The sequence below is a fragment of the Oxyura jamaicensis genome, chromosome 2, assembly GCF_011077185.1.
Source record: "Oxyura jamaicensis isolate SHBP4307 breed ruddy duck chromosome 2, BPBGC_Ojam_1.0, whole genome shotgun sequence".
NCBI classification, from domain to species: domain Eukaryota; kingdom Metazoa; phylum Chordata; class Aves; order Anseriformes; family Anatidae; genus Oxyura; species Oxyura jamaicensis.
In genome coordinates, this window is record NC_048894.1 from 21049976 (window position 1) to 21077385 (window position 27410).

The 27410-nt window shown below is 35.5% G+C and overlaps 1 protein-coding gene across 4 annotated transcripts in view; it reads right to left on the reverse strand.

The window, feature by feature from the left end:
- Window positions 1-8186: 8186 nt before the first annotated feature.
- Window positions 8187-27410, reverse strand: part of LOC118161494 (macrophage mannose receptor 1-like) — a 33423-nt gene continuing 14199 nt past the window's right edge. For 3 of the 4 annotated variants that reach the window (XM_035316925.1, XM_035316923.1, XM_035316926.1), the window contains 19 exons: window positions 26294-26493; window positions 25852-25979; window positions 24988-25075; window positions 24267-24402; window positions 23108-23146; window positions 22848-23011; window positions 21716-21783; window positions 21171-21271; window positions 20368-20510; window positions 19331-19436; window positions 18346-18542; window positions 16330-16432; window positions 15429-15661; window positions 14053-14218; window positions 12353-12505; window positions 10949-11065; window positions 10529-10693; window positions 9277-9312; window positions 8187-8924 (listed from right to left, as the gene is read on the reverse strand). In XM_035316925.1, coding sequence (XP_035172816.1) covers window positions 8725-8924; window positions 9277-9312; window positions 10529-10693; window positions 10949-11065; window positions 12353-12505; window positions 14053-14218; window positions 15429-15661; window positions 16330-16432; window positions 18346-18542; window positions 19331-19436; window positions 20368-20510; window positions 21171-21271; window positions 21716-21783; window positions 22848-23011; window positions 23108-23146; window positions 24267-24402; window positions 24988-25075; window positions 25852-25979; window positions 26294-26493 — 2543 coding nt within the window. In that variant the 3' untranslated portion in view covers window positions 8187-8724. The remainder of the gene's footprint in view (window positions 8925-9276; window positions 9313-10528; window positions 10694-10948; window positions 11066-12352; window positions 12506-14052; window positions 14219-15428; window positions 15662-16329; window positions 16433-18345; window positions 18543-19330; window positions 19437-20367; window positions 20511-21170; window positions 21272-21715; window positions 21784-22847; window positions 23012-23107; window positions 23147-24266; window positions 24403-24987; window positions 25076-25851; window positions 25980-26293; window positions 26494-27410) is intronic. The other variant, XM_035316924.1, reaches the window with a different exon arrangement.

Sequence of the window (27410 nt, forward strand, 5' to 3'; positions counted from 1 at the left end):
ATTTTTCCCTCACATACGTTATTTTGATTTTCATAGCAGTGCTTTTAGCTTCCATCTTATCAGAGGATAAATCGTCTGCAGGTCTTAACAGTCAAGGTCTAATTTTGACAAATATGAATAATTTTGAGTCATTGCTAAACGTCCCCATTAACTCTTTCTTCCAGGTGAGCTGCAATAGTGCATGACCTATGATCTCCTCCACATGTGTACCAGTCCTTATGATTCTAGCAGAGTTGTGAGGTATGATTTTCTAATATCAAGGAAAAAAAAAAAAAAAAAAAAAAAAAAAAAGAAAAAAAATTATTCTTCTATAAACTATCATATGTTTTTCCTAATTTTCTTATTTACCTCAGAGAAAGTCAGTTTACCTTGGAGAAAGTTAGATTATCTATTTTATAGTGCTCAGGAAACACAGACTGATGAGGTATTTGTCACATTCTTTCCTCTGGCACAAGATTTTTTTAGGAATAGATTGTGTACTAGAGCAAAGAGCAGCTTCAAGGTTCTTTTTTTTTCTGATGTGATCTGTATTACTGTGACCTTCCTTCCTTATCCTGACAAGGTTTTGTGTTCCTGGGATTAAGCTTCTGTTGTGCGTTTTTACTCCAAAAAGCAGTAATTTATTAAATCTTATATACCTGCTGTCTGCACGTTTGCCAATAGGATAAGTACAAGTCTATTTGCAGGCAACTGGAGTTTTCCATTATTCCTGCTTTCTGTGTCTGAAGTCTCTCAATCTGTTGCAGTCTCTAACATTTTAGAGAGCAGATGAAAAGGCAACAAAAATAGAAAAAAAAAAAAAAAAGGGACAGAAGTACTGATGATCTCTGATGTGCCAACATCACAGTGCCTCTAAATGCAATCCCATTTCACTCTTCTGAAAAATCTGCAAAGAAACTAATGTGCCTAATGAAAGACTGGAAAAAAATATGAAAACACCAAAATGGGCATTTACTGAAAGACAATAAAGAACAATTACTGAAAGACTGGCGATGAAGTGAGATATCTTCATCCTAACAGTAAGAAATAAGAAGAAAGTTGGAAATAAAAGTGGCCATTAAGTATTCCCCAGTGGGCCAAGTTTGGTGTGTAAATAAGTTTCTGAAATTGAGCCAGAAGAATTCCTGTCAGTTCTGTGTCACTAATAAGTTAATGCACTTTGCATTTTTGTAGACTTTTCAGTTTTAAGATTTAAAAGCAATTAACTGTTCTCTAGAATGCTTCTGAGAGCTAAAAACACTTTATCACTTAAGGAGAAGCTGAGAAAAAGACTTTTGATTCATCACATAATGCACAAGTGGCTACCTGGAACATTAAAGTGAAGGTCCCACAAGACTTGCAAGGGGGAGAAAAAAAAAAGAAAGAAAAACAAGAAAATTATTAACATTTTACTGTTTGCTTAATTTAAAGGTTAAGCATAAGAGCTATGTGAAAACAAATAAATATATAAAATCCTACACAATTGTTTAGGCTAGTAAGAGTACTCCAACTGGAAAAAAATGGCCAGCACATTATCTCACTCTCCAGCTAAAAAGTTAATTTTGAAATCAGAATCAATTCCCTCTCATCATCTCCATAACAGTTCGTTTATTTGCCTCTCAGTGATGCTCAGGGTCGTACCTAGTTTGCTCTACGCAGACCCTGTGTCTGACAGCGCAGCCTGCCTGTCTGTGGCAGTAAAACCTGGACAACTCCAGCTGCGGTAATTCACTGCCCAGCAGGGATGAAAGTCCGCTGTCATGTCACAGATGTCATCGATGGCTCCCGAGCTTCCGTCAGCGTTCACTATAGGTGAACCTGACAGAACCCAACCTGCAGCTCCCCCCCGGCCGCAACCTGCCGCTCGCTCGCTAGATGTCGCCGCCGGCTGCCGCGGAACATGGCGCTCCTGGCGCCCGCCGCCATGTTGGGCGGGAAGCCGGTGGCGCGGCCCTGCGGCGGGCCCAGTGGGTCTTGACCCACTCCCTTCTTTCTGCCTCCCGCTGCTCTGCGCTCATCGCCGCCATCTCATCCCATGCACCCCACCGCCGATCTGAAAAAAAACAGATACCCACAAAGGCCGGGCGGGGGGGCGAGCTGCTCCGGTGCAGGCACCTTAACCAGGTGTAGGGCAGCGGGCAGTTGCTCCTCATGAGAAGGGGCCGTGCCCGACGGGGAGGAGTGAGGTGCAGGTGGAGGATTTTGGAAGTCTCCCTCCACTTCTGGGCACCGTTGCTTTGTGAGGTTTATCAACCTGTTGACCAAAAGTACCGATCTTTGAATCTAGTTTAGCATAAGTCCATGGAGATTTCAGGAAACGGATGGGGGTCATAGAAGCAGAATATAGTTGTTTTATGGGTGCAGTTGTTTTATGTCAGTTGATACAAAGGAGAGGGAACTTTTAGGAGCTGCACTTGGGGTTAGACTGGACTGGACTTTTGTAAACCGTTTTCCTCAGCTATATGCATTTCTCATAGGAGCATCACAGCCCTCATTTCTGATACTCAGCACAACTTAAACTTATCAAGGGTTCACTGGTATATTGTACACATCAGCTCAGGGAAACTTTGAATAAAAAGACTGTATGGGACTGTGGGCAAGCACACTTCATTGATTTCTCACCCATCCTGGCATTGAGCTGGAGAATACAAAGAGAATACAAAGAGAGTATTCATGAGAATACAAAGGCAGGTGGGCGCCTATTGAGACTGATTTTAATAGTTGTTTTGTGGAGTATCCTGGAGTTCTTTCATGAATTAAAATTAGAGATAATAAAATTAAATAAATAAATAAATATTAGGATAGGCCACGCCAGCCATTGCATAATATATCAGTTAAGAGCTGGATTCTGAGGTATTTGTTTCTTCTCATGTCATCTATATGTGCAGTATCTCCAACACCACATTCCTGCACTAGTCTTAGAATCCACCATGCTGTCTTTTTGAAAATGCTTCCTTAAAAACCCTGACAAAAGAGATAGTCACTGTATTCACCAGTAGTCATTCAGTGTTCTTGTATCTTTTTCATCCCAAACCATAGGCCATGAGCTTTGGGACAAGAATTAATAAAACACACAAAATAACAACAATAAAAATTCCTTTTTAATACCCCTATTTTAATCACACTCTCCCTGGATTTTGTTTGTCCACAATGATTCTTCACAGTGTCATTGGATGTGTCATAGCATTGTCATTACTCAGTTCAAATATATGTGAATCTTTCATCTGTTTAAACTTCAAAATCATTGATTGGCACCGTGGATGTACATAGGTTATTAAATCTACACAGGCAATCAGCTAACTCATATTGTATAATGAATTTATCATAACAGTGGAAACTGTTATGCATATTTAAATACTGTTTTGTGTTTGCTCTAATATGTCTTAAAGAAATAAAGGTAAAAAACACCAACAAGAAGTTACACCATTTGAATATATCTGTAGTAGCTACAATTGAAATAATTGGTTTAGTTTTTTTAGGAAAGATTATGTGAAAATGAGTCCAGAATTTTTCTTTTTGTGTCAGTTGTTGCTGGCCTAAAACCATTTCCACAAAACATATTTGCCTGTTTTTTCTTAGGATACGCTAGGTTTATTTGCAAGTATGTTGTAAAGATTACAAGACTGTCTTAATAACCAATTTACTTGGATTAAGTCTTCATACTTTGCCCAAGTCTAAAGCTTTAAAATATATAAGTAGGAAAAAAAAAAAGAAAAAAGAAAAAAAAAAAAAAAGGTACACTTTGCTTCTGTTTACATTCTGTTTAAAATGCAAACATAAGCAAATAAGCAAAAGGCTGAAAATATTTATATAATTGTAATGAATGAATATGCATGGTACAAATTGATATTATTCATAAAGTAAACCACATGGCCCAGGAGTGATTCAGCCTGTTACATATTAGAAGTTTATAAAGGTCAGCAGAAATAAAAGTGGGCTCACTGATACCTTCTGAAGGCTATTATAAACAAACAGGTAGCAGAATATAAAATAATTAATTTAAACTAGTGCATATATAATTGATTGGAAAAATAAGATGAATTGTTTCATCACTCCTTTTGTGGTCTGCTGATAGACGGATACCAGAAGGGCAGAGGGAGAGAAAGCTGAATTTGATCATCCTGGGCACTGTATTTACTGTCTCCAACAGCTCATGATTCACTGTGATGCTACTGGTACTGCCTGTCTTTCTCTTGCAACTCACGAACATAACTGTCTCTGCTGGCCTCAGCTGAGCAACCAGGAAAGTGAAATTACTGTCCTTATTGTCATCTCTTTCCCTATGATTCTTTTTTCTTCTCCATCATGCTTCTTCTGTTTCCTAGTATTGAAATGATCCATCTGTTTAAAAAGAATCTACTTAAGTGAATCAAGACAGCATCTCTGAAGCATTGCTGTAAGGGAAGTAGAAGCAAAAGTTTAAACTGCTGAATGGTATTGGAGATTTGTCAGCTCCTGGAGTAGCTACGGTGATTATATGCAGTAACATTTTTCGTCTTTCATCTTCTCTGCTTTTCTTTTGTGGGCATGTTTTTCTCTTATATTAAAGCAGTTAGGAATGCAGTTGAACAGCAGCAGCTGCAGCATATCTCAGATAACCTCCTGATTTCCCGGAAAGGAAATTTGTGATCGTATTTAATACCATATAAAGTCTTGACAAGCTAATTTTTCCTCCCGATAAAAAAATGTCTAAGTAGAGGAGTAGAGAACAAGGGGAGTTGTTAAAAAGTCTTATTTAAAATTTGCAATAACAATTGTGAAGGGATATCAGTCTGTAAAAACCCTAAACATTTTTAATTGTTGTGCAGTGAAAATAATAATAATAATTCTGTAACTGCTATTTATTCTGCAAGCATTAGCATACTGGGATATATTTTTTTTGGTCACCTGTGGTAAGTTGTACTGACAACATTGTAACAGTTGTATGTCAATTTGATCCCAACTTCAGAACTTAAGAGCACTGTAATGTCATAAAAGGCTGAGGCATATTGAGACTACATGCTGCTCTTTCTGGATACATCCTGTCACTATTCTTTTTCCTGTATTTACAGTAGCATATCATGCCTTTCATCATCAGTGTTCATGACTTGACACAACTCTTTCCTTCATGTTCTAAAACCTGCCATGTCCAGCAGTGCCACTCCAATTGTCTGTACAAAATTTTTCCATTGTGTCAACAGTTTAGTCTATGTGCAGCAGCAGTCTTAGATACATGAAAATGTTCCAACAGATGCAAAGCCAAACTAGCACAGAAAACTGAAAATATTAATTCTCAGAACTCTGCCATTGTAATTTTGAGACAACAAATGAGCTGTAATTCTATACACACCCCTGTTTTTGCTCTGATATTTTGAATACCATACAATTTCAGCTTTTCTGCAGCCACAGTTACAAAATAAAACATCTCCTTTGTCTGCAAGAAGACTAAGAGTTCTGTATTTCCATTGTTGAATGATATTTTCCTGTCATAAAATGATCACAATCTAGTTGCAGAGGAGGTTATGTATGCTTCAGAAACTAGTGGGAAAAGTCAAGCATTATTTGTTTATAAAAATAAGGTAAGCAATCATACACAAATACACATTCACACGTAGCAGTATAAATGCTTATATTTAACAGCAGTGGCGAAGTGTCTTATGTTCCCCACTCTGAAACTAATTTAACCGAGACATTTGTAAAAAGCGGTATTTTTCTTATCCCAAGATCTGAACTGACAGAGTTTTTAAGTATACAGGTCTTTTCGACAAGAAACATGCAGACATCTGACTTGCACACAAGCAGTAGGATAAAGCATTGAAAGGGGTAAGGGTCTCCTCTGCCCTGTGCAACCCAGCCCCCTTCTGTGTCTGAGCCCTGGATGAGGTACATGGCCAATACAACATTCATCTCCAATAACCAGACTTAAAGATGAGTATAGAGGAGTCCAAGGGCTTGGGCACAAAGATCTCTGTCAATGGCTTGTCTCATTTGATTGAATGACCTTTTTTCTTTGCTATAATGATGCCGTCCCACACTGCAAGAAACGGGAAACAATGACAGTGCCTGCTTCACATGAGCAGGTCTGGGGCAGTGCTTTGGCCTTCCTCTCAGTCCCTTATGGAGGTATGGGCACTGCTGCACTGGCTCACTCTGCCCTGTTTTCACTGCTGTTCTCACCAGGATGCTTTCTGTCTTTCCCTTTTCTGTAAGTCAGGGATCAGCCTTTGCAGTTTCTTGGTTTCTTGCAGAGGTATCAGCAACATACATTATGCCTAGCCCCATGATCCTGTCCATTTCTTGTTCAGACATGATGCTGAACTGAACTACTAAATATGTGTACATAAAAATGTATTAAAATCTATATCAAACAATATTCATGTGAATACACAGATAGCTGGCATAAGCAGAGCAGCATGTCTACCAAGCTCTTCTTTCTTCCCACGTGGTGGTAATACCAGCCAGGCTCCTTCCCTGAAGCTCCCAGGCTGTGCTGAATTTGATCACCAGAACACCACTACTATGAGCTCCTAATTTTCACAGGTACAGACCATAAAACTGGCAAATAACTTTAAAAATATAAAATAAAAATAGAGCCCTATTGTATAATGTATAAATGTATAATACATTTCTTAAAAAACACTTTCTTTCTTTTGAGAAAGATAATTTAAATTATGGGGCTCATTGAGATGGACATATATACTGTAAGACCCAGCAGCCTATATTGTTTTAAAGTACAGAACAGGAAAAGCACTTTCTCTATTTGCTCACCCAAAAAGGCAAGTGTAACTGTATTCCCAGATTGCTGTAGCACATACCAGGAAACAATTTAATTTTCAGTCATCTAAATGGGAAGCAGGTGGTGTTTTTCTCATTCCAGTTTTATTCGAAGTTCTCTGAGCTATTTCCTATTTCCTTCTGAGAACAGCAGTGAGTTGGTATTATGAGATTTGCTGTAGTAATTTAGGGAGTCTGATATTATTTTTTTTTAAGGGTTTTTATCTCAGAGTTTTACAAAGTTTTTCAAAGGGCTTTAATTGTAAAATTTACTTTTTATTTACTGCATTTTTATCTTTACTTTAAGTAACCTATAGCTCTGGTGGTTGTGGTGGCAGTTTTTTTATCATGTCTCTTGGTTAAGTAATGTCATGCAGACATACCGGAAAGGGAAGAATACAGTCCTGAGAAGTCCTTCAATATCTGTGATTGAAAAGACCCCTTTACAAACTCAGACGTAGCTATAGAGTAAGGCGTGTCCAGCCAGCAAAGGAGTGCAGGGGGAAAAAATGAAAGCTGAGAACATAAGTTAGCAGGGGTGCCCCATGTTTTAAGACTATTCATGATAAAACAAATCAAGGAAGTATTCCTGATGGAGCTACTTCCATTCTAAGTTGCTAACAATAATATTTTTACTTAGGGGACTTTATTGTTTACTGGCTATCTAGAGGAAAGGTAAATAGTAGAGGTAATAAAATGTGTTCTCAAGCCAATCAGACATAGGCACATATGTCCTGGTGTAATAAAACTATTCCACACCTACAACTTATTTTCTTTAAAAGAGAGCCTTAAATGCATCATCTTTTTGTCAGTCAGAGACTTTAAGCATAAGAAAACCTGACAACAGCTCTTACAGATGGGCCTAGAAGAGCATCTGTTTCCCCTTATATATTCTTGGTAGAAGCTCTTGTGCTCTAGCCCTCTTCCTCCAGACACTTCTTTGCTGAGGCTGCTAGTGTCAGTTGTCCCCCAAAGCTTGGAGCAAGGTGTTCCCATATCTCAGCAGAGATGTTGCATGTCTTAAAATATGATATAATAATCTGCCCTGAGGAAAATGCCGCTATTGTGTACAGTTGAAGAAACTCTGAATTTTGTAGAGCACATTATCAAATGATATTACAACAAAAATGGAAGATTTTAGTTTCAAGAAATACACAAGTGATTTTATTTCTAATTCTATTTTATTAATGCAGTATAAGATAGCCATTTGTTATACATGCTTAGATTTAAAAAGATGCATCTCCATTGCATACTGCAAGCATCATTACTAAAATAATACCAACAGATAGAATAATCTCATGTTGTATTTTTATTATTAATTTGAACCTGCTGGAAAAAATGCTTATATTTACAGAAAACTGCAAAAATGCAAGACTGTAGAAAATGACATAATTGTTCTCAAAATTCAGACTACAATTAGGAATACAGGAGCCTTTTCTATTATTTTCCATATATATATTTATTTCCTGGTAACAAAGTAATATTGAATTTATCAAGGCAGATATTATAGTGGTAATTCATGTAAAAACATGAATGAAAAATTAGTGTCATAAACTGTGAAGCTGCAAGTCTGAAATAAGCAGTTTTTCATCATATCCTAAGCAATACAGCAGGAAAAAGTCATGTAAAGATATGAGTAATTATTTCCTCTGTATACAAAAAGGAGAAATGAGTTAAAGGAAGCAATTTCATATATTAAACATCAGTCAGAGTTTTGCCCTGACACCTCTGGAGCCAGCTTTTTAGCCATACTCATTTACATGAAAAATGTATTTGTACTCCCCTGTAAAGAAACAGCAGAAATTTTAACACTTTGGAGGGCGCTTTGTAGGGAATGTACATATGTGTGTATTTAAATAAATCCATGAATTTTATATCTGTGATGGGAGAAGACTATTATTTGGGGAGGAAAATGCAAAGCAGGCCTAAGATTCCACTGACAGTTGGACAGAATGCTTTTCGTTAGTTGGGACATATGGGTATTTTGTCCGACTACATGTTGGTATGTGCATCTTTTCCTTGGATATCCACAGTTGCTTCTGATCCACTCAGTCTGGTTAAAATATATAGTTGTTTTTGTCTTTTCTTCCTCAAGTAGAAATAAACTATAATTCCAGCTACAACTATAGAAAGGGCTAGTACAACAAGCAGCCATATAATGCCAGTGGAAAGTGCTTTCTCCGTTTTCTCTCCTGTAAGTGGATGAAATGGAATCAACACCTTTGATTTTAAGAGATTTCTGAATTTAGCAAAACAAAATAAAATAGATTTCTTTAACTAAAAGTCAGAAGAATGCAATAGGCATGTAGAATTTCCCTTCAACAAGTTGTTACCAACAAAACTGAATAAAATATAATTAAACAAGTCTAATCATAAAACAATTTAATTCAGAATCTCTTATATTTCCTGTCCCGAGATACAGATGAACTTTGTGAACTTTTTTATTTTTAAATACTCTCAAAAACAATATTTAGAAACTATATAATTATTTTATTTTTATATTTGAGTTTCTCCTTAGTTCTACTTAAAATGAAGTCTACTTACCTGTGTTTTCTGGTGACATCTCTGTCTTGTCAGGAGCTTTTGGAAGGAAAAGAAAATGTTTATTCTGAATGCTTTAGAAAAATGAGGCAATTTAGAATTCCAAAGTCTGGATGCTCCTGAGAATTCCTCCTAAATCCACCTGCTCTCCCAGAGCAATGGAGCTAAGCATGTGTAACCTCTAATACAATGCTCTGCTATTTCTTCTAAGAGCATCTGACCTCCTCAGTCAAGATACCCAACAAGAAATTAAATTATAGTCAGTGTTCTGTTACTTCCAAAAGTGTTTTCAAATATGTTTGTTTCCAAGAAACTGCATGTAGGATCTCTATTAATTTTTAGGTGTTTTCTGGAACAGGAAACATTTCCTGAATGGAGGTGTTATAAGTTAGAAATGTAAAGTTCCTCATGATACATGAGCTCAAAAGGATCTGTGAGTTTAGCTTCTTCTGTTGGAATCACTCCTTGTGGATTTGGTTCGGATTTCAATTGTACTTCCTAAATGTATCAAGTAAGGGAAAGATGAACAGAAATATGTAGTTTACCAAACAAAATGTTCATGTTCTCGAATACTTTCACATTTAGTCTCCTTAGGTAATCAAACCCTTGAATTTTCTTGCAGGTATCATTTTGGTATCAATATATTATTAGCATTTTATTAAGCATGATTCTACCACACTGATGTCACATGCTAAGAGCCACAAGAAGGTATTTTATCATAGTCCTCTAATCATCAGTTCAAACCGTAGTAATGAAAGTAAGAGCCAAATCCAGCATTTATTATTGGACAGAGTTTTCGTTGCACTCATCAGAACAAGATTTTTCTGAGAATATATTCAGTTGAAACGAAACAAAACTTGCTGCTTTTGAACTTAGACTGCATGATAATTAATGGAAAATTCTAAGGAAAATTGTCTTTTTATTAAAAATGAGTGGTCTCCCTCCATTCTTTTGGCTAAACATAGATACCTGAAGTACGCATGAGAGTAGCATGTGGCTGATGGTGATTTTGTAGGACTTGCAGGAGCTGCATCCTTGTGAGGAGGCAGTCAGAAGCCACATGGGATATCCAGCTGTTCCTGAGGCAAGTATTCGTGTCCTGTTCCTCAGTATTTGACAACTGAATGCTGCTATTGTAGCTTATTGGTTTTGAACATAAAGCTATAATATTTTACATTTTTACATGTTCTACAATATACAATTTAAATTTATTATGAGACATTAATAGCCACAGTGTATTAGAAATGTTACTTACTTTTTGCTTTTTTACAGATATATCCTTTTCTAAAAGAACAGACATTGCTTTTCCAGTGCCCAGTCAATGCACAGATTTCTCCACAGTCTTTATACCTTTCATTTACAGGCTCTCCCACTTGCCAGCTGACAAAATCCACTGCAGACCTTGTCCATACCCATTGTCCTGATGTTTAAAATGAGCATATACATATAAAACAATATTTTAGGCAGAACAGGTTTTTATAGGGAAAACAAAAAATTATAGTATGAATAGATTAAATGTTTCAGTTACAGTTCTAAGTCTATGTAAACATGCTTTGAAATAAACATATATTTGATATATATTTATATTTTCAAATACCCAAGTTTGCTTTCTTAATATAATGCATAGTCATTGTATATGAAATGATAATATAGGATTAAATATTGAAGATACTACCTATGTCATTTTTCTTTAGCCCTATCCAAAAGTTCGGAGATTTCCCATGAAGTATCTTAATGGTGTCTGCCAGAAAGTTTGCTTCAGTATAGTCTCCTACTGATACCAAATCAGCAACTGAAAAGTATTAACAAAAAACATCACAATGTCTCATTTTCTTACAGCTTAAGTCAAAAACTCTTAAAAGATATTACTGATTCTTGCACATAATGTTCAATAGCCTTCTTATGGTTATTGTATCCCTATAATTGTATTTTGAGCAGGACTCTGAACTGTGTTGATGCCAGTCAGTATGAAGAGTGGAAGTTTTGTTTAGCCTTTAGTAATTTAGAAAAGACAAATTGCTCTCCTGCAACACTTTTGGACAGGTCCAACCACACCACAAACTGCAGGTAGGCTGAAAGTGATACATATAAAGTTGTCAGCACCATGCATCCTGCTGTCACACTACAGCTGTCACCTGCCAGTGGCTGGGCAGCATTTTAGCAGCACCATGCTATTAGAATTGTGAAGATATCCAGAAGTTAAGTTATACTTGTCATATACCCTAACAGCACAACGCTGTGTTGTAGTCATTGGAAAATAATCACTTTCCTCGCCTGCCCCAGGTAGTGTGTAGGCAGAAGCATAGGAATCTAGAATATGGACCAACATCTAACTACGATATTTTATTCTGGTTATCAGGGTACTTGCAATTAAAAGAGCATCACTCAGAAATACGGTGTTGATATATGGGATGTTTCCTATTCTTACACTTAAATGTATTCTGTTTCACAGTAATTCTCAGTAAACAGTGAAATCAGAGATGTGGAGTGAAGTGTCATCTCTCCTCTAATCTACATCTCTTCTCCCCAGATCACAGATAGCAGTGGGGACCCTTCCAGATAAGGAGCTGAACAACTGAATGTGTTTTACTGGTTCATAGAAGCCAAGTGGCTCTTCTATCTCATTTGATGTCCAGCCAGTCAAATCCAATTAATAAACTGTGCCCTGGAACTAAAAAGAAAAACTTTCCTAGTTTGTATCCTAGTTAACGCTGAGTGTGGATTCCCTCTTGTTTAGGGAAAGGAAGCTAACTGCAGTCTTTGCCTCTGTGGGATATTAAAAGTTTCTCTCTACCCAATCACCAATTCTCATAAAAATAGTAGGGATTTCTTTTTATTTTCTTTCTCTCTCTCTCTCTCTTTTTTTTTTTTTTTTTTTTTAATCTGGTAATTGAGAAATCAAAGATGCCTCTATATCTGACAAAGTTAAGTCCTATTGTGAGACAGCATAAATAGTTTTCTCAAAAAAGCAAGCTAAAAGCATTGTTTGAAGTTTTAAAGTAATCTAAGACTTAGCACTGTCACCCATTATTTCATCTATTTCACTGCATCTTCAGTCTTTCTAAAACACAATACTCACCTAGTCGGATGCATTCCTGATGAGCTTGAGACCAGCTTTTTTTCCTGGTGGCCTCAAAGTAATAGCAGTGACCATGGAAAGGTACCCAAGATTTGTGTCCTTTTGATTCAGGGCATTTTCCAGGAAGCTGAGGGGGCTCAGTTGGAGCCATTACTGGTAAGAGATCAGGTAGATGGAATCCAACAATTTTATAAGATTTGTTTTTCTCATTATACAAGTAAGGCAAAACTAAAAAGATTACATTAATTTTGTCATCAGAGAAAAAAATGAAGCATGTTGGGTTCGTATGGCTTTGTTTGTGAACATATTTTGCTTCATATTTATTAATCAAGGTGATTAGGAAGACGCACTAGTCTATAAGCAGTATGGATTCTCTCTTATGATAATTTTTATAGTGATAGTAATCAATATAATATCCATTTGGTTTTCTGGCATAAATATTGCCTAGTTAGTTAAAATTGCTATTTTTAAAATGGCTTTTGATGCTTTGATCTCATTTTTTGACAGCATCAAAACCTTATAACAGAAACTATGATTATGAAAGAAAGTGTTGATACGACTTCACATGGCTTGCAGGATTTTCATTAAACTGCATCCTGAATAAGTTCCATACTGACTGATATAATAGGAAGATTTTGGATGAGAATATAAATGCAGATGGAATGAAGATTAATTGTTCTGCCAAATTACATTTTCTTCCTGTGAGTCTTCCATAGTCTATTTCTTTCCCCATTAAGGAACAGTCAGCTCTCAAATTAGATTTCCAGAATATTGAAGTAGACAGAGATATTATATATCAACTCTGATGATTTTTGTCAAATTACAGCTTCTTCGGATGTAATTTGGCATGTAATTTTAATGTTTCTAATGGCTCAAGATCTTTCATAGTATTGAAGAAAACATAAGAATATTTAGATGAATTGTGAAATCATATTTATACTAACATCCACAGAAATTTTGGGTGTTTGTACTTTAAAGTTCCTCAAAGGTTTATTTAATTCATCCTTCTGCTAACAGGTGACAAGAAGTTGATATATAATACCATTATTTCTAGCAGATGGCTGTTCTTAACAACCTCTAGTGATGGAGACTCCCTATCTGTTTTTATTTTGTGTTATGTGTATTTTTGTCTTGTGTTAAAGGTTTTTGTACTGTTAAAATCTGAAGGCTTTCCTTCCTGTCTGTTTCTTTTAAGTCTGTCACTCCTTTTCCTACTCATATCAGACACAGGAAATAATTCAATTCCATTTCTTTAGGGCTCATTTTCAATAATTAAAATTGATTATCTGGTTGAATTAATTATTCCCAACAATTAATTATCTGGGTTCACTTAGTCTTTTGTACAAACCCAGTTATAATCTTTCCTTATAATTCTTGTTTCCAAGTCATCTGAAAACCCTACTTTCAAACTTTTCTGTATCTTAAACTGGATATGGAATTTCATGAAGGACTTTTCCTAGACTGAATAGTTAAGAAGTCATAGAGTATTCAATCCTCGCTTTCTTAAAAAATCGGTAATGATTAGTATGGGTTGATTTACTTCTGGGAAGAATTCCAGACAATTTTTAGATCTAGTTAGTTAGCTGCTTATGTCTTCCTATAAACTAGTGCAAAACAAATATTTTTTTGCAGTAGTTAATTATATTAGCACAGTTGATAAACCTCCACACTCTGTAGTTAAAACATATAAAATCGCTTACCATCTGATTTTTTACAGACAGAAAAGAATTTTTCTCTGCATGAAGCTGTCTTCCAGGTTCCATCAGTATCTAGGTAGACACACGCTAATGCCTGTTTTGGTTCTCCGCTGGACCACTTGCTGTAAACTAATCTCCATCTGTCAGTCCATTGATATGTGCCCTTTGTCTGGAAGTAAAATCCGTGTCATAATTTCAAGGTTGCAGATGGTGACATATCCACTGCACCAGATCCTCAGAGGACTGTCATGTAACCAGTATTTAATCATATGCTTACTATTGCCGCCTTTTTGTGCTTGTAAACGCTAATTGCAGGAAGATGTGCAGTGTCTGTTATACACAAATAAGAACACAAACAACTTTTATTTCTTCCCTCCAAAAGGTATCTAACATTTCAGAACAATTTTTCAAGTTTAGGGAAATGGAAGTGAATAAAAAGGGGACATGAGTAAAGGCATAAATTAGCTTTATGTTCCATTTACCACTGTCATGTTGGTACCACCATGAAAAGGCCTGGATGGTGTGGGTGGAAGTGTTCTTAATAAGCAGTGATGATCACCATTGCTTTGGTTGTAGTTATCGTGACTGTGATTCATGTGGAAGAGTGTAGCATGTCAAAAAAAAAAAAAAAAAAAAAAAAAAAAAAGAAAACACCTACCATCCAAATGTTCACCTCCCCTGTCATACAGCTGGTCTATACGTTTCAAAGATGGAAAAGTTTGTTGTTTTCTTTTTTTTCCCCATAATATTCTAATTTTTTCATGTGAGCAATTACATCATGAAAAAATATAACCATTGCTTAATATGTGCAGTTAGATAGACTAAAGATTTCCTTAATTAGTTTTTGCCTTTGATTCTGTCCAGAATTGTATTTTTCTATTGTGACTAGAAATAATGCTACTCTAGGAGAATTATTTGTGAACATAGATACACATATCAAAAGCATTCCTTCACAGATCTCTCATATGCAACCAGAGATATTATGTCATTAATGACTCAGGTAAATAAACACATGAGAAGAGGGCAGGATGTACTTATGCAAGTTGTTCCTGGTATATCTTTTAGATTAAAATAAACTGATCATGTTGGAGTTCTCACTATTTATCGTCAAGACCCCTCTAAATGACTACAAACCATACAAAGCATTATTAAATACTGGCTTGCAGGAGTATTTCCTTGTGCTAAAGCACTTAAAGAGTTCTTAGTTTGTTAAAATCTCCACTGTATGTATCCTTTTTGGTGAATGCCAGTGAAGATGGGCACTGATACACTGCTTTCAGCAATATAGTGGCAGAAATTCCTATAGGTTTCAAGATGAAAACATACAGTAAGACCAGCCCCCATGTCAGCTTGACTATCTGTATTACATGCATTTTTACCATGTTGCTGTTAAGACCAATCCACAGAGGCTCTCCATATTCCTGTGCAATTAAGAACATCAGTGACTGGCTATATGCATCTAAAATGCTGGCAAGTTCTGAGACATTGTTATTGCAGGATTTTTGTGCTTCCTCCCAATTCATTCTAGAACGAGTGACAGAATAGCTAATGCCATTGGAATGGTCAAAAGCAAAGTCCAACGCTGTTGCTGAAGACTTAAAGAGTTTAGGGTCTGGAGGAATAAAGGAAAAGAAAAACAAAACACAAGAACAGTTGTATCTGTAGAACATATATTTGACTTGAGCAACTGAATAACAATATTATTTATGAACCTATTAGAAAATTGCTAATTTGAATAGAACATCTTCTCATTAATTCTTTATAAGTAACAGATAACTTCAAAGCAGCAATGAGCTTTCTGGATGAAAGAAATACATTTTCAGCTTATGGGAACTTCATACTGTTGTAAATTCTCGGTTTTACCTGGCAGAGGTAACTTCATACCATGAGTCAAAAATAGCCCACCTTACTCTGCTTTTTCAAAATACTCTTTGTGACTTAGCATCTTAATGACTGTCAGATTTATTTTGATAAATGTAAAACTTACCACTTACATATCTGTAGATTATTAGTAAATTGTGTAATTATGTTTATGTTTTTTAGCTATTTAATTATACTACTTAAAATAAGAGCATTTTGCTTTCCTAACTTCTGATTTGGTTTCCTAAATTCCCTTTTCCACAACATTGCTAAGTAGCACTGAGATGCAAGAGGGGATCTTGTTTTATTGATATTTTACCTAAAAACAAACAAACAAACTGTAACATAAAGCATGTTAAATAAGAAAAGTAATTTTAGTCTTTGTGATATAAATCCCAAGTTTAGTGATACAGAACTTACCACTATTCTTCTGGCATATATACCCACTGGATTTATAACATGGCTCATCACTCCATTTTCCTGTATCATCAGGAGGACCTCTCTTCAGAGCAACACAATCATACTGTTGGATAAAGGGGAGGAGTATGAGCATACATTGATATTAGAAGTTATAAGACAAAGTACTTTAAACATGTGAAGTTTCATCTTTTTTTTTTTTTCCTTTTTTTTTTTTTTTTTTTTTTTTCCCTTTGGATTCTGACATTGTGGGTTTTTTATTACAGCTCTGGAAACACCCTTCTTTTTTCCTTTTCTCTCCTTTCTGGCCTCCTCTGTGGTGGCCAGCTCCACCTTGATAGTGTCTTGAAAATCTTTTCAACCAGCTTATTCATATGATAATTTTCAAGAAGACATATTTGAAAGATGTTGTTATTTTCAAGAACTTTGTCACACTTTCTGTCTCAATGAGCAGCTCTAATATTTTTAATAAAAAAGAAAAAAATAAAATAAAAATTGAGGCCATGATTTGTATTTGGCTTGCAAAGCCAAACAGTGGTTATTCTTTACAGATGTATCTGATGATCCTTGACAGAGAGAGTTATCAGCTTTAGTTCTTAGAATATCTCTTATTTATAGCAGATCAGGTGCTGAGTGCTTTAGAAGCTGGAACTTCAAATTAGTTACAAGCTGCAACAGCCTGCTATACTGCCATATAAAAAGTTTAGCAATGCCTGATCTAGTGGGTTTTGTGGTCTTACTCTGAAGAAGATTAGGTAGAAGAAAAGAAGCCGATCATGAAACAGTGGAGAAGGTGGACAATTGCTTTTTAAGCTTGAGCAACATTTTTCAATAATATTTAATTCCTTTGGAAATCATAGAATGAAAGAATAACCTAAGTTCGAAGGGACACAAAAAGAGTGCAACTCTTGGCTCTACACAGGATCACCCTAAAATCAGACCATATGTCCAAACACTTCTTGAACTCCAGCAAGCTTAGTGCCATGACTGCTTCCCTGGGGAGCCTGTTCCAGGCTCTTTCAGAAGAGGATTCTCTGAAGGAGATAATATGTTCAAGGTGAAGAAGAGAATTAGGATATAATTTGCTGGTGGTGGTGGTGCTTGGTTGGTTGGTTGGTTTGTGTGTGTGTGTGTGTGTGTGTGTTTGTGTTTGTGTGTGTGTGTGTTTGTGTTTCCTGGATGTTTCCCAGGGGCATTATTAGAGCTGTAGTGAAGTTGAGTCAATGTATTGTGCTTTATCCTATTGTCTTTCTAACACCTTTGAGTAGAACATAATGGGCAGAAGCAGAATGAATTGGCTGAGGTGCAGATTTAGCTGGTTCTCTAGATGTATTATTTCTGACTTCTCTGCAGGAGTGAATAACAAAATGAAGGACAACAAGTAGAATAGTGACACAGAAAGTGAAAAGTAAGTTTTGAAAGGAAGGTATGAAAATAAATGTGGTTCAAATATGTAGAAAGCTATTTTGTTCACAACATTATCAGGTTTAATTTCAGCGGTAGGAGTGAAGAGGCTTTGATTGCTTTAGAAAGTTGTTGATACCCCAAAATAGTTGATACCTATTAACCCTTCACAATTCAGTTTCAATTTTAAATATGAAAGGAGTAGAAAAAAAAAAAAAAATGAACTCTTGCATGCTCTTCTTTTTCAAACATGATTTAACTTATCAAACATGTGAAAATGTTTCTAACAAGCTAACTTCTAAAATTTGAATTCTACATTTACATTTTCTCCAAAATGCAAAGAAAATGACTCTGGAAAAGAAAACTCTATCTGTCATTCTGTCCCAGAATACTTACGAATTCTTTGGCAATCTTGCAGCAATATCTTATTCTCTTGTGCTCTGAGTTAGCTCATAGACTCAAACATTAAAACACTGTATTCCTAATCCCGGTTTACAGATAAACATACAATTTGGAGAAAAGGCTGAGGCAAAGTCTGAGGCAACATGAGATGTTTACTTGAAGTGATATTTCTCTCCAAATTTAACTTCATGGTAAACTCTGAGTGATATTTACCTGTAACCGATTGTGGCCATCTTCTGGATGTAGGCTGTCAAACAAAACGGGTTCTACAAGTTTTGGAGAACCTGAAGCCCAGTTTGTATAGGAGACAGTACTTCCATCAGCCCAAACAAAGTTGAGTTCACTGAGTATATCATTCAAGCCAATCCAGGGATCATAAAAAACATCCTTCAAATGGTAAGTGAGAAAAGCTGGAAAAAAAATAGAAAAAGGGTGAACATGTCATGTCATCAGTCAAGACATTAGCTCATAAACAAATCTTTAAGTATTTTGTTTGTTAACTTCTTTTAAATGCATTTTAATTACAGAAATGTACCCAATTTGTGTAAATTTTATTATGTCAAGATTATACTAGTCCTTTGCCCATGAAAAGTCTCAAAGAGTGAAAGTATTTGGAACTATAAAGATCAGAAAGATGTAAGATACAAAAAATCTGCCTGACCACCATTTTGTCTAATGAGTTCACTTATTTCAACCCTCAGGATGAGCTGACTGACTGACAGAACTGCAAATGGAAGTCCAGAAATGCAGTTAAGGTGAAAAAGTGACCTCATTTGACACTGTACTGCTGAATTAATTTGCAGAATTTAGCCAGTCATTTCAGAGAGGTGTAGTAAAGTAAAATATCCCTTTCTGTTTCTGGAAAAAGCATACTGTGGGTTCCTTTCTTTTTCTCTGTTTCAAACCCTACAAGCACTACACATCTGGATCTTTTATTTTGTGGTAATGAATACCCTACAAATAATGAAAAGCAGTTTGCATGGAATGGGAAGAAGCAACCTTTAGCATCACTAGAATGAAATAGATAGTTCTAGTTCTTCAAAAAAATGTTTTGTGCTGTCGCCATATAACCCATGTTAAGTATGTATATTATATAATACTTATATTTACATGCTGTCTCTTTTTGCCATGTTCTTTGCAGAAAATGATCAGTGTCTACAGAATAAATGCTATTACCTAAAGGGTCATTGTACTATACCTTGTACTTGTTCATTTGTTATAGTAGCCAGGTGTCCTCCAAGGCTGATACAAGCTCTATTTGCAACACCCCAATATTGATAGGAAGAACCAAAGAATTTGTAACACTAGGGAAAAATAAGTTAGGCCATCAGTGAGTGACACCAAAAGGAATTCAGGTTTGCATTATACCAGTTTAAGTAGAAATTAGCCCCATCAGAGCAGAAGAGAATTTTCTAGAGCTAGCAAGGTCTCAGCTCTGTAACAAAGTCAAAACCATTCATAATTTTTAAGTTTACTCCGTATCTTTCTGAAAGGAACTATGAATGTCACAACAAAATTCAAACAGAACTTTATAAAGTTTATAAACTATAAATTTTATAAACTATAGTTCACAGTAGGAGCTTGATGAGACCTTAATGTGTTAACTGACTCAGTTCTGGAGAAGCCCAGCCCAGGATTCCATGTGAAATCTTTGGAACTTTCTGAAAAGTAGTTTTGGCCTATGGTGTTCTCATGTGTATATTCAACCTTTCCCATTTACTAGCTCTTTTATAAATGGAGATATATGATGGCTTCTTAAAAAAAAAAAAAAAAAAAAAAAAAAAAACCTTACTGTACTGGCATATGGGTGCTTTCAACACAATATTCTTTATGTTAGAAAATAGAACCCTTGCTCATCAGAGTTTGTCCCTTTTGGGAAGAGGATTACATTGAAGCTAGTTTGGAAAAATCAGGCACTATTTCTTATTTGTCCCAGCTCAAATGACTGACTGTACACTACAGTTGGTGCTTTCAGTTGAATTCAGTTTTTTTGTTTGTTTGTTTGTTTGTATATACTATGTAACAGTTTTCTAGTGTATCTCAGATTAATACTCTTCAAAAAAAATATCTGTAATTATGATTTAATTTTGTAAGAATTAGGTAGTTGGTTAAATTTTTAATGGGACTTCGGATAATCACTGTCAAAAGATATTTGGGAGGCAAAAGGACCCTTGTGTAGCTTTAGGTATCTTCTCAAGGACAAATATCATTCCACTTAGATGCATGTTACAATACCTGATTTTTAAATAAAAGCCAATCTTCAGGACATCCTCCTGGAGGTGAAGTTACTGCTGGAGCAAGTGTTGCATTTATAAAACTCCGATGCCTCTCACAGATAAAGCCATTTGAAAAACCACAATTGACATCATTCCACAAACCTGAAATCAGTTTAAATGTAGATAATAAGACATTGATTGAAAGACAGAAATTTGTGGAAAATTGAACTGGCCTCCATGCTTGTAGCATTGAAGGCACTCTGCCTGGGAATGTAAGACTGTGTGCTTCAGCTAGACTCTACCTCCATCAGTGCTTGCAGGAGGACTTTGATCCTGCTGTGACTGTAGGAGTAGAAGCCATAAGATATGGCTGACATGGCGACTCTGGGTGAACCCACAAACAGCCTTGTTATATTCAAACCTGCTAGTGTAAAGTAACACTTTCAAAGTGAAAAAGCAACTAAATGTGAAACTCCATATGTCTGTTAGGTCCTTGCTTATATGTTCTATCCCTTTGCTAAATACTCCCTGCTGATTTTATTTTATTTTTTTTGAAATAAACATTTTCTATTTGAATAGAACATACTGCTCATACAGCTGAAAAATTAATGACCATTTTATCCTTGTATTCCCATCGACATCATCTCTTATGGTAAATGTTGCCCCTGAAATAACCTCAGTTATAATGACTACACTTTATTATATATATTTTCCCTCAGACTACTGGGAAAGAATGGATTAAAGTTGACAAAATATACTTAGCAATCAGGGGAAGAATGATACCTATAAAAAATATATATTTTTAAAAGTTGTGTAACTCACCACTTTTTTTATTTAAGACTACACAATTTTCTTGACGAAGGGCAAAGTTGGGCTCCTCTGCTTCCCAAGCTGCATAGTACACTGGGCTCCCATCCATCCAACTGAGAAAAAAAAGTAGCTGTTGATCAGACAATGTTCACAGGCAGTTCAGGAGGAAAAAAAAAAAAAAAAAAAAAAAAAAAAAAAAAAACTTACTATTTTAATATGCTAAAAATATGTATTTTAAAATATTTACAGCTGAGTCTGTAATTTGATTTTAAACTAGGATTGAAAGAATTTAAGTCCAAGTCCAAGAACAAAATTACCTTCATCTTTAACAGATCTTATCTATGTATTTGTAGCATGGACATTCCTTATAAAAACTCCATTTAAACCAGTGATTTTACAAAGTAGTTAAACCAAGGGGGAGCACACATTTCAATATGCAATACATCTCTCCAAAACTGCTTTTAACTCCCTTGCAGGTGTTCCTTGCAGAAGGAACTCTGGCAGGACAAAACTTTTGCTCTGCTTTTTATGAATCATGATGTAACTTGATTACCTACCTAAACTGCTGATCAGCATTCCGAATTAATCCTATGAGATATGACTCCAATTTGCCATTTTTTAAGATCTAAATACAAAAATGTACTTTTTGTTAGTGCTTTCTCTTACTTCGTTTTCTGATATTTAAAAGCGTATATTTTGTGCTATTGAAGCAAACAGATGAATACATGTTTTATGAACGATCATGCCTAGTCACTGGAGAGGACTCCTGTTGAAATAAAGATAATAAATCACATACTTCTGCTTTGTTGCTTTTACTGCTGATTCCCTAGTTTTGGCTGCTGTACTTGTGGTATGATCAAAGCTTTCAAAGTGAGTTTGTGCTTTCAATTTTGAAAGACACACAGAAGACTTGAGAAAAAAATAAATAAATAAACAGTATAAAATAATTTGGCACTTAGCAGTAAGTAAGTGTAAATTTTCCTGTACTTAGGCAGCCATGTAATTCCTGTGTCTCAAGCTGTCTGTCTTCTATTCCTTTCATATCCTTTCCCACACATAATAAAACATCTAATTACGTGACACAGACAGGAGGTTGTAGGACTACTTTGTTAACATGTCCCTGACATGACCCTGATTGTTAACATGTCCCTGACATGGCCCACCACATGCCCACCAGCATCATCTCTTGAAATACATAGGTGGTTTTGATATGTTTTACAGCAAAATTAATTCATGAAATTCTTCCACAAGTCAGTCCCTGACCTGAAGAAGGATAAATCTTTCTTTGGTATGTAACCATCAGAACTACCCTAGCAGAAGCCTTAAATCTGCACATAACACTGCACTTGAGAATATGGCATTCAGATGAGAAGTAACTATCCTGGCAAAAGGACAGTTTTGTTAATATCTGCCTGTTCATTGCTCCTTATACACATTTGGTCATGAGCAAAACTCTGTTTAGATTAGAATATATAAAAATATGCCCACCTAAACAAAAGGTAAATTCTTTTCTATTTATTTTCCTAAAGAGAAGCTCTGTTCTGTAGTGTAAAAGTTTTTTTTTCACTTAACATTGAAATCTACTGCTGATAAAATATAGTAATATATTTTTTATATATTAAATATATATTTTTTAACAATCATGCATATATGATATATATGGTAAAACATAACTAAATTTCTCCTTACATATTTCCACAAAAATTTTCTTTGATTATTATCTCCAATAGTAGCAAGATCTCCATGATTGTTTCTGCAGAATGTTCTGGCTTTTTCCATAGAGCTACTTTCTGTGCTAAAGAAATACTGTTTGACCCCTTTTATAATCCATCCATCCTCTGTGACTTCATACACTGCAACACAGAAGAGGAGTATCTGTATTCTGCACAGTCCTTACAAAAGTTGCTGTTGTTAGCACCCTTTGGATGCAAGGAAATAAAACAGCTTACTGGCAGAAGGGCCCACAGGTTCTGGCTTTAAGGGTGTCCCTGTAACAAAATGGGAAAAAAATGAAGATGTAAAATGTTTCCCAAATGTTGATCCGGTGTTAAGTGTTCAATTAGTGGAAATGATCTCAATGGCATTCAAATTTCTATCAATACAGAATATATTTATTCAGTATATTTGGTTCAAAGTAAGAAGGAATGTTTAGGATGTATTACAGCCCTACATCTCTGTCTTGGTAGACTTTTGGTAAGTGCCTTTTGAAGGTTGACTAAACTTTCTTGTTTCTGAAGGAAAACGAACAAGTAAAAATACTTTACTTCAGTGTTGGTGTAACCTGCACAACAATAAAATATTCTGTATAGATGCTGTCAAATTTGAGCAAAAAAATCAAATACTAAACAAATTTATCCTTCAAAACATTTTTTGTTGTTGTTATTGTTTGTTTTACTATTCATAAGTTGGTGAAACTTTTTTTTTTTTTTTCTGTGACAATACTTTGTGGAGAATCACATTTGACTGAAAACCCATGAACCATTGAGAAATAACTTAAATGGAAAAATCAAATATAACACTGAATGGGACACTGGAGCAATGTATCTAAACATGCAAGGCCAGGAGCTACACAAATATAAAACAAATATAATCTTTGTAATATATATATATATATTTTTTTCCACAGGAGTTCATCATAGTTTTGTATTGCTGTATCTGTAATTGTTTTAAATGAAGTATGTGACATATACACTTGGGTAAAAAACCATCATGTCACCTTATAAAAATATTCTCTTGCTGGTTGGTTAAAAGATTTAAATGATAATATCTACATAAGATCTGCAAGTACAAGGAAATTCCCTCCAAGTAAAAGATACAGGAAAAATACAATTTAATGTTAAAACAAAGTTGATAGTTATCAGTAAAAGCATTGTATTCTGAAAATATTGATATATTTTGGTCTATTTTTCCGTATGTAAAATTTCTGTGAAAACAACTGAATTTTCTACAAGCATGCAACTTGCAAAATTTCCTATTTTGATACAGCATGGTGCAATTTAAATTCTTTTTCTAAGGTGAGCTTAGAGTAAAAAAACAGGAGTTGGACTCGATGATCCTTCTGGGTCCCTTCCAACTTGGGATATTCTATGATTCTATGAAATAGCCTACCTTTTTTTATTTCACAAATCCAGTCATGACTGTATTCACAGTGCATGTTAATCCATGACCTGAAAGACTCATCATGGATTACTCCACAATGTTCAAATCCAGTTTCATGAAAAGGAAGTTTTTCCGTATAATTCACCTACAATAGAAACACAGCTTTGATTTTTATTCTTATCTTACAGGTAAAAGAGCTGAACTCTGGAAGGAAAAAGAGGTAGCACTAACGTTTCAAACCACTCCTTACTTTCCTCATGTGGCTTCACATGAGTCCATGTGGGCTATTAAATCAATAGCCCACATTTTTTAGCATTTTGTAAGAAAAAAAAGAAAGTCTCTCATCTTATACAGCATTTAATAGACTCCAGCAGTCACATGAAACCTCTTCGCAGTGGTGTGGAATTGAATGAGGTTATAAATCAAAAGCAGGGGAAATGAACATGGCAATATATCACCACAGACAAATAAAACCATTCTCATATATTTGTCACCTAGATAATTGTCTCTGTAACTAGTACTCCATGTTAACACTGTTTTGATGGTTTTACCTCAGGGTTTATTGGCCTTTTTCTTTTCCAAACCAGTATGAAGAATAATGACCGTGAGTTACCCAATGGTAAGGCAGCCATTTCTGGGAATTCTTATACAGCCTTCATCTGTGCCAGTAATGTAAACAACTCCAACAGTGAAAAAGCCAGAAGAGAAACTGGAAAGTCTGAGCACTCACCGGGGATCTGTCACTCCAGGAGTATCCACCATCAGGATCCAAATTCTGTAAACCTATCCAGAAAGGCTGAGATGATGGAGTTTTTTTTCTAGAATATGAAAAAATATATTATGGAAGAAAAGAACACATTAGCTGTGTTAAGTTTTGCAAGTTGCATGGGACAATAGCTCACACTTACTGAAGGTTTTTAGGAGTAGTCAAAACTTCGAAACCAAGAGTATAAATGTATGTAATAGCCACAAGCACTGGCTGATAAATACTCGGTCTGTAATGGTGAGGTAGGATAAGTGCTTTTGAGGATTTAAAGACTAAACTGTTGAATTACTAAAAGTAAATTATAGTTGAAATTTTTAAAAGAAAAAAAAATGCTTTTGGTCAGCTAACTCACATTAGCAAATAAATGCTTACCACTTAAAATTTTCCACTTTGCAAATGGCTTTGTTGAATATACAGCATATTGATTTTATTCACTGATGCTGCAATTATTGTGTTCTTTGAAGAATTAAATGTTTAGGTTTACTTGAAGTGAAAATTTATTTTTAAAATTGTTCAATGAATAAACTTACAAATGAGTTTGAAGGAGAAGCATTCAACTGATTTTTTTTTTATGTTGGTTTTGTTTGTTGTTTATTTTTTAATTTTAATAATTTATGGACTTTGATGAATTTTAGGAACTCCAAAGATGTCTTTGGAAATGGTACCTATGCATTTTTTTTTTTCCTCAGCTCTTTTTCTTATGGCTATGACTGTAAACAGATACAGATTTTCATCTAATTATCTCATGAGCAGCTCAAGAACATATTTATTTCTGTACAATATATTGTTACACCAAAATATCAATTATTAGATATTTATTTTACTCACATTATTAAGTTTTCTATCACTCTTTGTTCTTCTTCACTATTAATGGCAGCCAAGTCTCCTCCTATTTCTCTGCAGAAATCTCGGGCTTCAAACCATGTTTTCTTTTGGTTGTTTTCTCTAACAAATAGCTGTAGATAAATTTTAGAGTAGAACATTATGTTTACAGTGTGTTAAAAATAAATATGCTGACTGCCATGTATGACAAAAATAGGGAAAACATTCCATTAAAAAGAACATATATAACATTGGTCAAACAATATGATACTTGAATAACCCTATTGATGCAGTGATACAATGATCATTGCAGTGATTTCCATGAGTAGTCTGTGTAAAAGCTTACTACATTTGTACAATAATGTGCCATTCTCTGAAGTTCAGACTTTCTATGAATTTGGAATTCTTCTATCTCATGAGCAGGATTATTGGAAAAAGTAGTACTTACTCTGAAGCACGAAGTAGTGCTATTGCTTGTACCCCAACCCAAGGGACATTTGGAATAAGAAACTCTTTCAGGAGCAAGAGGAAGAGCCATTTTTTCAGCTATTTTTTTGCAGAGAAATTTTGCCTTTATTTCACAGTTCTGAACATCCCACAGTCCAGCTGCATTTCCAGTCCTTAGGGCAACACAACCTGCTTCATTCCCTTCGTGAGATATGAAAGAAAATTAAAATGTGTTTTGAAGTGCTTCCCCTGCCATTTTTACAGCTCATGCGATTCATTTACAGATGTCTTTGAAATATTATATGTAGTTTCTTCTTTTTAAAGAAGAAACCAGCAAGCAGAGTCCTTCACCATCTTCACTGCCCCTTGAAAAGCTTTGTAGCCCAAGTGCATGAACACTCACTTGCCTAGCTTTTTCCTGTGCCACTCACTGCAAGAATTTGGCAGCCTGTTCCACCAAGGAGTACATGTCCTTCTGAAATGCTATCTCCGTCACCTGGCGAGTTTCATTCTCTGCTCTCAGAATCAGTGAAACAATAGTCTGTGACTCTCCACAAAGCAACTGTGGAGCTGCTAGTAGTGTATTACTTTCAATCTTGATTTCTAAGATCACTGCGTACACCTCAATGCTAAACTCCTATCCTGACCAAACTGCTAGATTCCCTGCCTCTGTATTCCCCAAATGTGCACATACAGAGAACTCATCCCGCTTCTACTTGGGTGGAAATTTTGGAGTGGAGAAAAGAATAGGTAGACCTGAGAGAGTCAGCAGGTGTCCAAGGCTGCCACATCAACAGAGGAACAGGTATGAGCCATGTGTCAGGTATTATGAAAACAAGGAGATCTTTTCAGGGACCCAGCAGGCAGGGAATTAGTTGCAAGTGAGAAAGTCCTTATGTTGTTGAGTTCAGAGCCAGAGAAAAACAACCTGCCTGCCAGCATGTGGAGAGCAGGGGGACATCTGGCTGCCAAGCTGTCCTGTCACATTCTTCATTTTCTGTATTAAAAATTGGTCCTTATAATGTAGATTAAATAAAGCTAATTGCAATGAAAAATGAAATATATATATAAGAAAGAAGGAAAGAAGGAAAGAAGGAAAGAAGGAAAGAAGGAAAGAA